This window comes from Pleurodeles waltl, chromosome 10, assembly GCF_031143425.1.
Source record: "Pleurodeles waltl isolate 20211129_DDA chromosome 10, aPleWal1.hap1.20221129, whole genome shotgun sequence".
In the NCBI taxonomy this organism is placed as follows: domain Eukaryota; kingdom Metazoa; phylum Chordata; class Amphibia; order Caudata; family Salamandridae; genus Pleurodeles; species Pleurodeles waltl.
The window spans coordinates 57,249,461-57,266,604 of NC_090449.1; the positions used below are offsets into that span (position 1 = coordinate 57,249,461).

Below are 17,144 nucleotides of genomic sequence, written 5' to 3' on the forward strand. Positions count from 1 at the left end.
TGGTACTCACTACAAGCCAGTCCAGCCTCCTACATTCCCAAATAGGAACACAGATGAGACACTAGGGGGACATATTTATGTTCCTTGTGCCATTGGTTGTATCACTTTTTGTGATGCAACAGCTGCGAAAAACCTTGAAATCATAGCTATGAGGCCACGCAAAGCCACTTTGTGTGGCTTTGAATGGCTTCATTGATATGGAGTAAGGCATAGCAGAGCAAATTGCTGCTATGCCTTACTCTGCGCAAGGGAGGCTTTCCATGGGCGTTGCGGTGCAGTGTATGAGGCAGCGAGAGGGGGGAGTCGATTCTGCTGGATAACTCCAGGGGATGACTTTTGAAAGATGAAGTAAGGTTTTTTTCCTTTTAAATGTGGCTCATGGAACCACTCTTACGCAAGAGATGCGATCCCCGCGTTACCAGTAGACAACTAATTGGTTTAATGAAAACCCTCAAGTCCAATGGGTCCCATGAGATAATGCAGCCTCAGGGCTTTATTAAGTGGTGCTGGTGGTGGCCAGCTACCAAAATGTGGCAGCTGTCCCATCGGCCCACTCTTGCAAACCCACTCCAATCAGAGAGCAGGGCATCTCCAGGTGAACTTGCCATCAAAAGTCTCACCCTTCTTGTGCTGGAGGGTCGTCTGCATGCCCACACTTTTTCCTGTCCAGGACCACTGCGTGGATCAAGCAGTGCGCTGGGAGATCTCTTAGGGGTGTGCGTTTTGGAAAATAAAAAATAAAAGCAATAAACATTGACAGGTCCTGCTGTCAAAGTTTACAGTCACTGAAGCGTATCGCGATATGGAAAACGTTATGTACCGTGGGTCAGGCATGGGTACTGTCTGGTAACAATGAACCGCCTATTATTGATGCCTTTAAAATAGGCATCACAGTCGACGTACAATTCTGACACGTAACTCCATCTCTCGCAGACAATTCCAGCCTCACCAATGTCCATCACAACTTTCATGGTGGGTTTTCTACTTCAAGGCTGTACTTTTGCCGCCCCCTCGTGGTCATACATAAGTATTGCAGGATCAAAATGAAAGACCTTTCAGCTTCATCTTCCTCCACACTTGTCTACGGTTCATGAATATCCCTTCGCCTGTCATAGAATACCTTCGACTGTTGCTATTTTAATTGCCCGTTTCTTGTGCCGTATGAATTACTGTTCATCAAAATGGATTGTTTAAAAAAAAAGATAAGTGACGTTTCATTTTTGTCTAGATTTATCTAGTATGATGTCACTTCCTGCGATGTTATATGTGTGGCAATTTATGTGATGTCACTTCCGCTTGTCCTCTTGTTATTTAAAATGAGCATAATTCGGGGTCAAAGAGACTACATAGAAATCTTTGCCCCACGGCTCGACACTAGGCGCTTTTACAATTGCCCAACAGAGCCTGCCTCCACCCCCTCTGCTGAACAGCGCCATTCCTAAACTTGACTTTAGAGCCAGCTAAGCCCCAGCAGGGCGAGGTGCTTTCAGGGACGGATTACCGCCGTCGCACTGATCTCCAGCAACAACACACGACGGAATCTCCCTAATTCTACCCCAATACCTTGAACAATAGAAGTTTCCTTAATGAGGTCTCTGCAAAGCTCTGTGGGTTAGAAGGAACCGGTTCTCCCACACCCTTCGGGGACCCCAAGAATGTGTGTCTGCCGCCCTGTGGGTGATACCGCTGATCCCGGGCGCATGTTGGCCTCGGATGTTACAGTAGGGGCTTGCATGTACGTTTGTGGATTTACAAAGTGCGGAACTTCATGGGAAGCAACGAAACGCTTCAAAGGAGGACCGGAAACGGAGTAATTTTCAACTTTAGTTAGAAATAGCAAAACTTTAAAAAGTCAGAAGTTGGGAAAACAAGCATAAAGTCTAAAAAAGTTTGCAAATGTGAAACCATGGTTATGGTAATGACTGTATTAGAGAAAGTTTTAGGACTGGTAACGGATTACATTAAGGGCAAGAGTATGGTATGGTTAGGGTAGGGATATGTTTACGAATAGCGAGAGAGTGTAGGAATGGGGTTGAGGCAGGCGCACACGTAGGATAAGAGAGGGAAATGGAGTAAAGAATGCGGTTAGTGCTATAGCTACGGGCTGTGATTTCGGGTTCTAGTACAAAACACCAAGGCCCATATTTATACTTTTTGACGCTAAACTGCGCTAACGCAGTTTAGCGTCAAAAGATTTTGCGCCGTCTAACGCCATTCTGAAGCGCCATGCGGGCGCCGTATTTATGGAATGGCGTTAGCCGGCGCAAGCGGACCGGCGCTGCCTGGTGTGCGTGGGAAAAAACCACGTAGACCAGGCAGCGCCGGCGTAGGGGGAAAATGGCGTATGGGCGTCTTAAAATGGGGCAAGTCAGGTTACGTCGAAAAAATCGTCGTAACCCGACTTGCGCCATTTTTTTTCGACGCCCATCCCCCATCAACATGACTCCTATCATTGTAAAGATAGGAGTCATGCCCCCTTGCCCTATGGCCATGCCCAGGGGACTTCTGTCCCCTGGGCATGGTCATTGGGCATAGTGGCATGTAGGGGGGCACAAATCAGGCCCCCCTATGCCACAAAAAAATAAAAAAAAAATACTTACCTGAACTTACCTTAATGTCCATGGGATGGGTCCCTCCGTCCTTGGGTGTCCTCCTGGTGTGGGCAAGGGTGGCAGGGGGGGTCCCTGGGGGCAGGGGAGGGCACTCTGGGCTCATTTTGAGCCCACTTGTCCCTTAACGCCATGCCTGACCCAGGCGTTAAAAAGCGGCGCAAAAGCGCCGTTTTTGGCCACGCCCACTCCCGGGCGTCATTTTTGCCCGGGAGTATAAATACCACGTAAAGGCCTGGGAGTCATTTTTTAAGACGGGAACGCTTCCCTTGCATATCATTAACGCAAGGAAGGGGTTCACGCTAAAAAATGACGCACTCTCCGGGCACTTTGGCGCCCGAAGCGTCTAACGCCATAGTATAAATATGGCGTTAGTTGGCGTTAGTTTAGCGTCGAATTTGCGTCGAAAAAAACGACGCTAATTCGGCGCAAACGGAGTATAAATATGCCCCCAAGGCCCGTATTTATACTTTTATAGCGCCGCTTTTGCGTCAAAAAGTGGCGCAAATGCGGCGCTAAAAAAGTAGTTGTTAGTGGGAGGATTTGCATTTGAATCCGAGGGTAGGATTTAAGACCCGCAACAACATGTTTTTATTAGAATAAAAGTAAATTCACTTTTGACTTTCAATCTAATTGGCGGTTACATGGACTTCCCTACTCTGTACATTTCAAACGTCTTCATTTACACTTTTAGGTTTTCCTACTTTAAATTCTGACATTTAACCTAGATTCGAGGGGATCAGACGGGGAGGATGCAAGTGTAATTTAGTTAGGGAGTGGCGACGTTCTTCGTCTAAGCAATCATTATGAGTCGACCTTAAAAACCCCATTGTTTGCCTCCTCCTGATTTATTGTTACTGGGGCACCCATAATATCGGAGAGGAAAATAAATTGGGATGATCAGTTTATGTGGAATAACGTGCAGGTATTGGATTTACCATCCTCATGTCCGCATGCTCACGACGGTGTTCCATCCAGAGGCTTTGCCTGCTTGAAGCAGCTAAAACCTCTGTGTGGAACATCGGTCACAAGCGGTCTTCTTGCTAACGCCATAATTCTGATGGGTCAAGAAAGTCCTATTACCAGGTCCATCCGAATTAACAGACAACTCATACGAAGGGCCTTTGAGTCGGTCAGGGAGGGCTAGAGCTGTAGTTGCATGAAGGTGCTTAATTACTCCTTCCTATTTCAATGAACCATAATGACCAGATGACCTCTCATGGCTTCATCCACACTCTGAGACAACCCGTATTCGTTTATCTTATGTTGGCGGGTTGTTGCAGCTGTCTTTCCTTCTGTGACAGCTATAGCATCATATAGTTGTACCTTCATTCTTTTTGATCTTTTATTCTCATTTTAGGTTAGCCTGATCTTCTTAAAGGAGCCTCACTGAGCACCTTGAGCGCTTGTTAGGCCTTACCTTTGGTGAACCTCAATCCTGTGTTTGAGCACCAGAGGCTGCTATACCGAACCGAGCTCGGCTGGGTAATGCGCAGAAGGGAATTAGTGCACTGGAAGCAAATTGCCTGTAATATGAAGTCTGCATTACCGCATTCTCCCTGCTTCTTCAGAGTTAGTGGAAGAGGAAACTCAAGCAATGAGAAGTTTAAGGGGATCATCCTTAGTGGAGGATGAGGTGACGAATATAGCGATGGTGGCCAGAGTGGTGCTGGTGACAATGCTGACGATGCTCCTGGGATGCATATGAAGCCCCTGTTTCATGCATTAAGTGCACCAGTCTACCAATGGGATAGGTTCCTTCTTATAATGAAAGAGTCTGCCGAAGGCTGCTGTGAAAGTAATATGGGAGATGAGCAGAAGGTGTCTTGAAGCAATGTTAATTCAATTAAAGTCTGGTGTATTACAGAGAGATGGGAGAGATCAATTACAATCGTGTGACCTTGAATTCATCTAAATTTAAGAGTGATCATTGTATCTAACATGGAATATCAGTAGCTTCCTACACACCGGCCTCCTCAGCAATGGCACTCCTCCTCCCGTCCCACACTCATCCTCCACTTTTGCACTCGTTTTTAGAAAATGTAACCATAATCCAAATATATTTTGCCGATCCATCCAATTCCCTTCCTACTTCTGCTCCATTGTCCGCTTGCTGCAGGCCTTTTAGAACCAACTACTCATCTGTTTTCATGTTAGGACTTTTCTCACAGGTTGTCATCCCTTTGCCTTCTTCAGGGCACTTATGTCCAAAGACCCGGTTTTTGTTGCGGTCTGTGGCTTCCTTGGAAATTCTTTATTGGAACTAGAATAACCTGTCACAGGTATAGTCCTTTCTTCCTTGTGCTCGGCACACACTTCACAGATTGTCCATGGTCAGGAACTTTAATTGGATTCTGAAATAAGACAGTAGTCTATGTGCCAAACTCTGGCCTTTATCATCACAATAAAATGGGCCTTGATGCAGCAAGGGACCCACATAGGCCATCTCAATATCAAAGTTCAGCCGTGTGCAGCAGGAATTCACCGCCTTTATCTGTATAGTGGTGAAGCTCACAAAACATAAGTACTCACACAGGGAAGGAGACAAGCATTATTTATTACTGACCACACTAGGTCTATATCCCTCTTGACTGAGGTTTTACATCTCTGAATGTCCCTCGATTTGAGACATTTATAAGGAGCTCTCTTGCCCTTTCTAGGAGTCAATTTGGCAGTTTCACGATTGTAAGATCTAATGTAAGTGGCTAATCCTCCAGTATCCGTCTCAAGCTCGCCAAAGGGATTAGCATTTTTGTTAGAGAACCTTGGTTCTATATTTGACTGTATAAGATCCAGGGTAGGGCCCACCGACAATCTCTTGTAGTGAGGTCCTACATGTGCCCCGTCTCACCTACCATGGCTGGAGGCCCGATAGTGGTGTACCACCACTTTTCCCACTTGCTCTCTCACATATCTCCTTGGGATCTGGATGCATCTTTACGTCACTCTGTTCTCAGCTTCAGCAAGAAGTCTGGAACAGGAAACACTCATGGAAACTGGTCGCCCAGGCCAACCCGGTTCTAGTGCGACTACACTAGGGTCCTCAAGGTCAGATCTTCTTTCCTGGGGTTGAAGGTCTTAGGCCTACAGTACAAGTCTATTATCCTTTGCAGTCCACGCCTTCTCCAGCTGTCCAGCTCTTGCTGGAACACTCACTCACCGTGATCAGCCACTCCTCTGAAGCCAAGGAACAGATCAACCACCACTAAGCTTTATAATTTCCACCAGACTCAGACAGTAAACTTTGTAGAGACACGACCCATGAATCAAGGAAGTAGTGTTCCCCTCTCCTCTCTCTCCTGGCCAGATGGTGGTTAGAGAAGAATGGCAGGATGGAGAACGATTCTTAAAATAGTCACGTATTTTGGGGCGATGGACATATTTTGCTTGAATCCTCATTTCTCTTTTCCATCACCAGAGCTTCTTCATCAATAAAGCTTGGGGTGGTGGGCTCGAGTGGCTTGGTATCAAACTAATTGATGGATTGGTATCGACAAAGTTGTCTCCCATAGCTCAAACTTTGCCATCATCATTAATGATGTCATTTGGAATCCCTTGGTGGAAAATAACCCTGCCGTTGATACCTGTATCATTGGTTCACTTATTTTTGTAATTTATATATGACTTGAATTACGATAATGCACAAGTACGATACATCAATATTAACTTACTCCTGCAGGTGTTCTAGTGTTTGAACCATTAGTTGAAGATGAAGAATGATAAAGTTCTCAATGATTTCTGAAACTGCAGCAGGTTCTATTCCATCCACAAACTTAAAGGTGCACCCAGCTATATCAGCTTCCATCATTAGACGGCCAAGTTGACACAAAAAATGCTTAGGAGATACACTTCACGAAAAGTACAAATGGAGATTTATAACTCCACCTACTTTTTTTTTTTTTTTCTATTCACAAACATTCCTAGAAGACCTCCAGGAAAAATGAACAAGGCACAGGCTTCCTGGTATACTCCAGGATATAACATGCAACTTTTTTTGATGGTGCAATACTCCAACTCCCCCTATGTGTAGTTCTCAGCGTAGAGCTCCACAAACGGGCGATAGAATCTCCTCTGAAAAAACATTTGGGCCAAAATTTAAGAAAAGTGGTGCTGTATCCAATGCAGCGTCACTTTTCTTGTGTCCCTTAGCTCCCTCCCCTACCGCCACCATGTGTGCTCTTTATTTAATATACGGCACACCATGGCGCAGGGTAGGCGCAATGGAGTCAACATTTTTGACGCTATTGATGTACTGTGCATGATTAGCACCAAAATTTGGCATTAATCCTGAAGAGTACGTAGGGCCCATTGAAAACAATGGTATGCCCCCTTTTAAGACCTGCTCTGTGCAGGCTTTAAAAATAGCCACCAAAAATGGTGCAGTGGAATCTGTTAGATTCCACTGCACCATTTTTGGAGTTCCTGTAAAGAGGAACGCTCCCCTTGCATACATTATGCCTGGCGCAGGATTGATGTGGCGCAAGGGGTACATAGTGGCGCAATGCATGCATTGCACCACTTTGTAACTATGGCACCACAAATTTGGCCTCATTGGGCCACATTAGCATCATAAAAAAATGACTCTAATGTGGCGCAAGGAGGCGCTAGACCCTTTTAAATGTGAGCCATTATTTTCTACCTGGGGGGCATGCGGTAACAATTCCCCCATATAGAAAGCTTTTCCTCCTCACTCCCAGCTTTCCTAGTTGCTATCCCTTGAGTAGGACTTACAAGTGCAGTTTTCTCCACACATGAGGCACAGACGTCAACACTCATAAATGCATATGGCTGTGCAAGGAATCCCTTTGTGAATTCCTGGAATCGTGCTCATATGGAACAGACAGTAAAGTTCTTTTTGATAAACCAAGGCTAAAAAGAAATATACGCTCAAAAATAATACTCCAAAACTGGTCAGTTAATTTGAGATTTATTACAAAGTTATTAAAAAAATAAAAGATTGATTGCCTTAGCAAATACCTTTGAATAAGGTAGCACTGCCTTTGAGTATATCTGTGCAGCATGCAAAAGCAGCAAAGTTGAGAAAGGAAAAAACACTATTTTTTTAATAGTGTTTTTTCCCTACAGTCTTGAATGATGCAAGATGTTTCTGTGGCTACCAAAAATTTAAAGACCACTTAAAACACTAGTGAGTGCCCTCTTGCTTGGCTATATGTTCTCTTAGGGGTGCATCTTGTGTATGACCTGCACACGGGCGGTGGGTACGCACTGGTCGGAACATGGCCTGGTTATATTCATGAACCATTGGAAGGTACTGGCTGGTAGTGAGGATGAACTGGTAGTGGACGGAGAGTGGTAGTGGTTAATGGGTATCCCTGGTAGTGGGTCTAGCCTGGTAGCGGGTACAGCAAGGTGATGGGTGTGGCTGACAGAGGGTAATGAATGTACCAGCTACAGACTGGTAGTGGGAAGTGCTTGGCAGTGTGTAGGGTCAATTAGTGGGTATTGGCTGGAGGTGGGTAATTAAGGGATCAAATGTGAGGAAGGATGCTCAACCATCCAGAAGACCCCCTTACATTCAAGGGGTGTTGGTTGCCTTCTGAAGGAGGTGGAACCAGCTTTTTCGTGCGTCAGATGAGAAATCATTGGGAAAACCACTGAATTATTAGTGGGAAAGAAACATGTACAAATGTACTCTGTATAATGTAGTATACTCTCCACTAGATTCCATATCACAGCCTAGGAACAATTTATCCATCTGGATCACTCGGGGTCCGCGGTGTTAGGGTCTTTCATGTTATAGCTATCCTGCCTGGATCAATACAAAATGTCCAAGACGTGAGACCAAATGTATAATGCAACCTTGGCTCTTGGTGAAAAATGACTGAAATATGATGCTGTTCATTACACAGAGCACAGTTGACAAAGACAAGTCATTGAAACTTGAGCGATGAGGATGGGAGAGTCACCTCTGCAGGACGTGGCAGAAGATGCTCGCGGAACTTCAGAGGCCAACGGGATCCAAGCGACAGACAGAGCAAAACCACGAGTAGGAAGAAAGGAACAAAGGAAAGGGAAGAACCCATAGGGAGAAGAGTGAAGGGTGCAAAAAAAACTATAAAAGTAGAGTAGAAGGGCTTCACTCTCCCTCTCTGTGAGTAGCTGTGGTTGCTCGTTGTTGTTATTGACTTAACCTGTAAGAGAAAGCAAAGCAGAAGTGATTATTAATGAGAGGATGAACAACAGATATTCAGCCCACAAACTGAAAGTTTAACACAGCTTTAGCTGAGTCCTAAGCGTTGGACTGCAAGGAGGCCTGTTTGAGGCAGTTTTACTATCCAGTCTATAAAGTATGCCTCTGAGCGTATCTGATAAAATGTTAAAAACACTGACCTGTCTTATATATGTTGTATAATCGAGGGGTTGTAGGTTTATCTTTTCTTTCATTTTGATGAATTGTTGCTAACATTCTGATTTAAATTATTTGTGAATTGATATATATATATATATATATATATATATATATATATATATATATAGATATTTATGTTAGGTTCTGAATTTAGTCCTACAAAACCGTAGAAATTCAGCAGTTATAGTTAGAATTATTTCAAGTAACTAAAACACGTGCCCACCCCATGCACTTCCACTGCAGCCACCAAACCTTCCCCCGTTCATCTGTGACGCCCACGCTCGATACGGCTCGCCAATGCCACAGGTGGGAAAGTATAATTGGTTTTACTTCTTGACCAGTGGGAGCATAGCTCTGCCTCCCCTGCATCAATCAGTATGTATCAGGATTTATTTTCCCTGTGGGGCAAAAAAATGAGTGTGGAGTCCCACCAAAGCATTGAGTGCACCCAATGCCCAACGTGGCAACACACTCTTTCTGCCCCTCACCCCCCGTACTCCAGCGGAGACTGGTAGTTTGCTTCCAATTTGCTTCCTCCAGGTGGTGAAGTGGGAGGCAAGCAGATCACCGGATGCCAGGGTACTTTCAAATAATGGGCTGGGTCAGACTCATCCTCACATCTGACACCACCACCCCACATTCTGCTCCCTTGGGCACTAATACATACATTTTGATTTATATGGGCTTGGTTGTAACATATGGGCCAGAAGAGTGTGGGTGTATTCTAATTTAGCCTTGCTTACCATGCTACCATGTTAAATGTGTGCCCCAATCAGGCTTGACATCAGCCGGCAACCAGGGAAACCTACTAAACTCAGACATTTTTTAATACCCAGCGTAGTCCAGGGTGGTCTGACTTGTGCACATCCCAAAGTGTTTTCCTACCCATAACGCCCTGCAAACCTCAAACTTTGGCTAAATTCACACATTTCCTCATATTTCTGTTAGACAAAATTCCAGCACCTGCTGGGATCCACAAAATGTCTTCCTCCCAGCATTCCAACATGTTTCCTGATAAAAACAGCAAAACACTTGTGTCACTAGGCCCAGCGCCCGTAATACTCCAGCTAGTGAGATCGCCAAACCAGGTCATGTTTCACTCAGATGATTTTGATGTTTCCATGTCGTGTTTCGGGGTAGTTTGTGTTGCTAGCGCTAGGCCCAGCCCTACAAGTAAGGTATCATTTCTATCGGGAGACATGTATTAATGATGGGTGGTAGGAACTTAGTGGATCGCCCCAGCTTCTGGAACTTTCTCTGACAGAAACATAAGGAAAAATCGTGTTTTAGGCCAAAATATGCAGTATTCAAGCCCTTATGGGTAGAAAACCCATGAGGCCCTGAATAGCGAATCCATGCAAGTCAACAGTCCTGGACTCCCCTAGGTGTCTACTTTTTCAGAAATGCATGTGTTTGTTAGCTTACTCTGGGTGACGCCTGAGTTGGGCCCAAATTCTGCAGCTACCCACATTGTAAAAAATAAAATGTTGATTTTATTCTGTGAAATGTTATGTCTGTCTGTCATGTTTCGCGTATTTTGTGTTGTGGGTGCTAGTCCAAGCCATCCATTGGGGGTACCGTTTTTTTATAGAGAGAAGAGTAGAACACAGAATAGTAGTGCGTTCTTCATTGCCTATTGGATTTATCTGTATTTTCTGCTTTCAAATGTAAGTCAGTGAGCAAAAAAGAACATACTTTCCAAAATACCCTCTGAATCACATGATAGTATGGGTAAATCTAAAATCAGAAGTGTTCAAATAACAACTCTTCCTAAACTCAGTATCATGTGCACATTTCAGAAATATGTAGGTTAGAGAGATATGCAAGGGAAGGGGCTGCATGTGGAAATTAAAACAAATATGGGGTTCATGTAATGGAGGGATGATGTGTGCATGTGGGAGACGCTCCGAGGGAAGGAGCCCATGAGATATACATTGCAACGAGCCAAGGGGGCCAAGTGAGGCAGGAATCAGTGCAAGGAGGAATGTGAGGATGGCCTTAGAGTTGGTAGAGGTAAGGGACAGTACACAGCCGGGCCGAAGTGTTGAGGAAAAAGTTGGACTGGTGTGAGGTAGTCAACAGCAAGCAAAGAAGATGCCACCATTAAGAAGACACATACTTTATAGCCCTTTTATCCAGAGACATGGAACAATAAAGATACAGCCCAACGCCGGACTCTAATGTGGTGGTCGATTCCTCTAGAGGTTGCCCCACCAATTGGCTTGTAAACTCATGATGGCTGCATGTTGTTTGCTGGAATTGAAGGTACAAGTAAGACTGTATGGCCGTGGATGCTGAATAGCTTAGTCATTATTGATATTGATGCTAGGTTGCTTACAATAATAAAACAATGCTACAAATTAAAAATAAAATGGATAGTTGTCCTTCATAACCATTTTTCATTCAATACATTTTACCTTATAAGTTGCATCATGGTCGGTACATGATGAAAAATCATAAATGCTTCTGCACAGCTCTTGACTCTAGGTATCACGTGTTTTTGAAGAACCTACAAACCTCATATATCTCTGCAACCAGAAGGCTCTATCAGACGTAACTGTATGCTGCTTTTGTGGATCAGCCGTCAAGACCAAAAATTACTGATGAAAACATTGTCATAAATGGCTATTTTTCCTACTTATTTCCATTCTTTTTCTCCGAAAATTAGTTTATTTATGGAAACCTTCAGGGATCTACACAGATGTCCCTATGCTGAATTCATAATTTTGTCTACTTTTCAGATATGTGTAGCTTTCAAAGATCACCCATGGGTTTCGCACATTACCATCACCAACTGCAAATAGGTTAAAACCAAAAAATTAAGAAAAAATGACTACCCCTTAGAAAAATGCAGATTGTGTGTTTAAAATGTTTTTTAGAAATCTGTTTGCCGCTGACGGATGGTGATCCTAGCACAGCAGACCTTTCATTAGTGTTATTATTAGAAAACAAAACACAGACTTTCTTGCACAGTAAGTTTTACCAATTTCACCCCCTAAAAATACATTATCTAGTTATATTTTGGGATATCAGGGCAATCCACAAACCATGGGTACCCAGGATGTTAGAAAAAAAGTACATATTGACACGGATACCTTATGTGGAAAAAATGTACTAAGACAAAAGCACAAAATACCCAAATATCAAAAAGGGTCTCATCATCGAAGTACTTAATTATCAAAAAGAGAGCTCATCACTGGAGGTAGAAAAGCCTTCGAAGCTAAGGATGAAGACATAGGTGCACTCATCTAGACTATCCTATATCCTTAGGGTTTTTTTGCAGTTCTGCTACCAACTTACCTTACAGCTCATCACATTCGTAAACATTTTTGCAGTTCTGGCTCTCTACCACCTTCCTCCTTTGTCCATCAAGTTCCTCACACAGTACATTTGGCGTACCCCAAAAGAAGACCTCAGTAACCTTCTGGATGCCGGTTTCATTCCTGGGGGATGAACAGAAAAAAATACAGGTTTTCCTCTTGGTAACTCCGAGAGTCCTTACCAACCAGTTCAATTCACATCCGCAACCTGTGGAGACAGCGCCACCTCACGGCTCGGGTTGGAAATAGCTTTAAGATCTGTCTGTGGGCAAATCTGTCTTCAATTTTAATTTATGGGGAGCACCAACATCTAGGACTGGGAGCAGTGTAGTCCTGATTCGAACTTTGGTGCTCCCTGACTCGAACCATCACTTTTTAGTTAGGGGAACCAATATAATAATGGTAAAACATTCTCATAAGAATGACAGACCAAGATTCTCATTTCAATGCTTTATATAAGAATAGACAAATTATTAAAAAGGTGCTATAACTAAGTTTAGCAGCAAAGCATATGAGTCATAGGTACAAGAAATCATTAAGATTCTGAATGAAATCCGCCGTAGATTCGCCTTCTAGGTAAGGAAAGCGAGTCTCTCTTGTTAAAGAAATCCAGGCACTTATAAAGGGCTTTAGACAATGACTTTCATACATTCTAGGAATAAATGATTCTCAGAGTTTGGACCACTAGGAAACAAGTGGGTGAAAACATTTTACAATAGAATACCTTAGAGTATACTCTCAGGGTAGCAGTACATGGAGATTCAACCCTTCTCACAGGCGTAGATGCACAGCGAACCCGATACATTGTTGTACCATAAGCCTTGATTCGGTATAACGGAAAATGACTCTGAGAACACTTTTTGCCTACTCGAGTGAAAACTAAACAAGTTTTATTTAGAACAGGAGTCAGCAGCAGTCATCACGTGGTATATTGTGACGTTGAGGCAAGATGGAGGACAGTAATAATCTTATCATAAGCTCATTTCGTAATTCTCTTTTTATTGACATAAATCCAACTCCCACACAACTCTTACAACAGTGAAGATTGAGGCACACACTAGCACTTTGAGTCCTGCCATTTTGCATAGCCATGGCTTGATCGTGTCATCCCAGGCATGTGTAGGTGTCACGTGTACACTTACATGTGGACACTTACAGCACTATGACTGTTGTGTTCATTTTCTACTCGTAGCTGAGGTACCAGGCCTTCTGGACATCTTGGCATGTGTGCAGCATGGTTACACTACAAGAAGTAATTGGGGCGAAAAGTGTCCAGACACTGGTAACATCAGGGTGTCAGGATCAAGGAAGTAGCCAAAAAATGTAAATATCCTCCACTTGAACCACATCTCTAATCACACGAAGCACGCCAAGTTTTCAATCCCGACCATCTGTAGGACAATTCCCATCATCTGTTCATCTTCGATCCTCCATCTATACTTCCATCCTTCTCCCTTCTGTCTGATAACCTATTAATCTGCCCATACCATGACATATCCATCCATCCATCTATTCATCCACCCATCCATCCACCACAGCACCATCAATATATCCACGTACTCATCTATCCATCTTTACAACCCTGCACCCTTCAACACATCTGTCACCCTTTCAGTCTTCATCTGTCAATTCTTCATCCCTTTATCCATTCACCTTTTTACCAATCAATCTTCTCGATCTTCCATCCATCCTTTCACTATTTCATCTACTGATTCTTTAACACTTCCACGCGTTCATTCTTTCAACCTCCCTTTCACTATTCTATCCTCCCTCTCACCTTTTCCTCCTTATTTCCTTTCACATTTCCTTCCTTTCTTACAATCTTTTCTACCTTTCTTTTCTGTGTTTACTCATACTTTTTATCATCAGTATTTTTGTTATTTCACCATTCTCTTGCATGTTTACGTTTTCCTTTTGACCATCTCCTTGTCTTTCCCTCTTTCCATAATTCTCTGTCTATGTTGCTGTGAATGCCAGCCCTCTTTCCATGCCTACCTGTCACCGTATTCCTTAATAGAATTATAAGTGAATATTTTATCCTCAGAAAAGAGACATAAACATCCACTAAACACTGCAGTGGGATCCAGTTCCCCAGCCCTTGTGGCACAGTGGCAACCCCCGTATAAGCTGCTTACCTGGGGTGTTTACTAATCCTCTGAGTGGGATATTCTTCTTGATATCTTTGCCCCAGAATCGCATGATGTTCTGGGGCTGGTCATAGGTTCTATGTTCCTGTCAAAGGATATCCTGTACATTCTCCTCTACTGCCAGACCAATACAGGATAGGAGAACCTGGTCTGGGTTGCCCAAGATCACACAATGGGAGCACTGTCTGATTAATTTATTGATTTTTTGTAGTTTTTGTTGGTAATTCAGTAAAAGTCAGTTACTACATACCAGAGGCTGAAAAACCTAAAACATTTGTGGAAAATGAAACAGCTTTGAATCCAAGTAGAGTCAAAGGGTAATAATACAGAATTAAAAAGTGGGGTGTGGCCACCAGTGGTGACACACAGGAAGTGAGCGTGTCCACAAAGAAAATGTGGTGCCCTGCTAGTCTTCGAGGCATAAATTGTGACTTTTTTTCCTATAGAGAAACCCTTGAAGAGAACCTCAGTGAATACATTATTGTATTTTCCTCTAGCAACTTTTCAGTCCACTTCTAGTTTATCACTGATACTTATAGCTCCTTTTCTGTCTATCTCACTGGAGTGAGCTGTGCCATTCCTGTCTAAGTTGTGGGTCTCTAAAGTGTCTGCATTCAGTTTAATTTCTAATCCCTTCCAGTAGAAGGACTAAGGACATGCCTCCAAGGGCGTTTGTGGTTTGGCTGGGTGGAGCTTAGTATAAAGTGACAGTGCACGTGCCCTGTCAAATGTGCCATTCAAGTGCCACATTTAGGGGTGGCTCTAAGGTTCTATTGGTGGAGCCTCAGTCAGATCATCTGGTTGCAGGTTCACCAGAGGACCACGCCAGCCTGCCTTATATATGCATGGCAGTCCCAGGAAGAAAAAGGTTCAAATGCCACAGATGCACGGGGAGAAAACTCCCTTCGTACCAGGGACATTTGCTTGCTGCTTTGCATACATAAACCACTGCATAGGGAATAATGGCTGCAAAGCAAAAGACAATGCCAGCCATGTCAGTTCAACATGGCGTCTCGTTTCAGTATTCCAGGGTAATAAAAGTGTAAATCCTAGCAATCGGGATGCACTTTCAGTACAGAACTTTTCACCAGTCGGACAGGGATCTCTAAATATGGCAGGCAGTCCTCCAGCCGGGGTGCGAGGGAGGCAGAGGCAAGGGAATCTGCTGGCCTGGCAAGCTGGCAAGCTGCCCATCAAGGTCTAAATGACCTCTGTTGTGCATCTTTTCAGAGTGCTTTAAATTTAGGATCACATTTTCCGTGTCTAGCAAGAATTTAAATCAAAGTATAAATGTCAGTCTCCTGTTTGCTCAGATTAGCACAATCCATTGATTTCTGCAAGGATTTGAGATTGATTACTTCCAGCTGTTGGCGCTACAGTGGGACGTGTAGGAGTAGACCGAGGTCTGGCAGATTAGTACTCGGTTTTGTTTACTACTGAGTTCTTTGCAGTAAAGATGAAATTAGTTCATCGTGCTAGAGAAGATGTATTTCCCAGGGACACGAGTTATTGCCATATATGTCGACTTCAAAGTTCTATGATCACTATATGCCTTTTTCAGAAGCCGGTTGTCCTCTGACTTGTTTGTGACATCTCAGTGACTAGATCCTGTCTCCAACAAGAGCTCCAGCTTGCACCATTCGTCTCTGAATGATCCGATGAGGAAACTAGTCATCCATCAGCAGCTCTTACAGGCAAATATCTTCTAGGCCCTTGTCTGAGGATTTACTCTTTCTGAGGATGCAGCTTTTCTAGCATGAAAGGACATCTGAGTGAAATTGGAGCCCTCTTCCACATTCACATTTCTAGTCCCTTCTTGTTGTCCTAGAACCTTTTTGCAGAATCAGCCTTGCACTAGATCAAAAAGTGTCCAGGCTAGTGCAGAGAACCCACAGTTCTGTCCTACAGAGGGTATTAGGCAGTTATCTTCCAAGCAGCGGGTCCATGAACTGGGCCGCCTGGGTGCCATATTGAAAATAAATCATAGATTACGTATGTCAGTCACTCCTCACTTGTGAACTGGGCCATCCACGGATTGCTTGCTGGGTAGTATACACTGAGATATTCAACAGTCTTTGCTCTCTGTAGCAGGATGTCCCCCACAAAGACATTATGGCCCAGATTTAAGAGGGCATGGTGCCTCTTTGCGCCACATTAGCATAATTTTTTTTATGGTGATGTGGCCCAATGAGGCCAACATCACAGCACCAGATTTACAAAGTAGCGCAAAGCTTGCATTGTGCCACTTTGTAACTCTATGTGCCTCATTATGCCTGCGCCAGGCATAATGTATGCCAGGGGGTGTTGGCCCATTGGCGCAATGAAATCTACAAGATTTCTTTGAGCCATTTTTGCAGCATTTTTAATACCTGTTCAGAGCAGGCGTTAAAAGGGGGCACGCCATTGGTTACAATGGGCCCCTACGTACTGTTCAGTGTTAGAGCCAAAATGTTGGTGCTAACCCTGAACAGTACATCAATAGCGTCAAAAATGTTGACGACACTGCCCCCTACCCTGCGCCATGGTGCGCCGAATTTTAAATACGGCGCACACATGGTAGTGGTGGGGGGGGACACTAAGGCCCATATTTATACTTTTTTAGCGCTGCATTTGAGCCGCTTTTTGACGCGAAAACAGCGCAAACTTACAAAATGCAATTGTATTTTACAAGTTTGCGCCATTTTTGCGCCAGAAAATG

The 17,144-nt window shown here is 43.8% G+C and overlaps 1 protein-coding gene across 1 annotated transcript in view; it reads right to left on the minus strand.

Annotated features, from left to right (window-relative positions):
* Nucleotides 1-7,520: 7,520 nt before the first annotated feature.
* CFP (complement factor properdin) overlaps nt 7,521-17,144 on the minus strand; it is a 98,450-nt gene continuing 88,826 nt past the window's right edge. The window contains exons 9-10 of the mRNA XM_069209654.1: nt 12,280-12,422; nt 7,521-8,761 (exon numbers count right to left, since the gene is read on the minus strand). Coding sequence (XP_069065755.1) covers nt 12,281-12,422 — 142 coding nt within the window. The 3' untranslated portion in view covers nt 7,521-8,761; nt 12,280. The remainder of the gene's footprint in view (nt 8,762-12,279; nt 12,423-17,144) is intronic.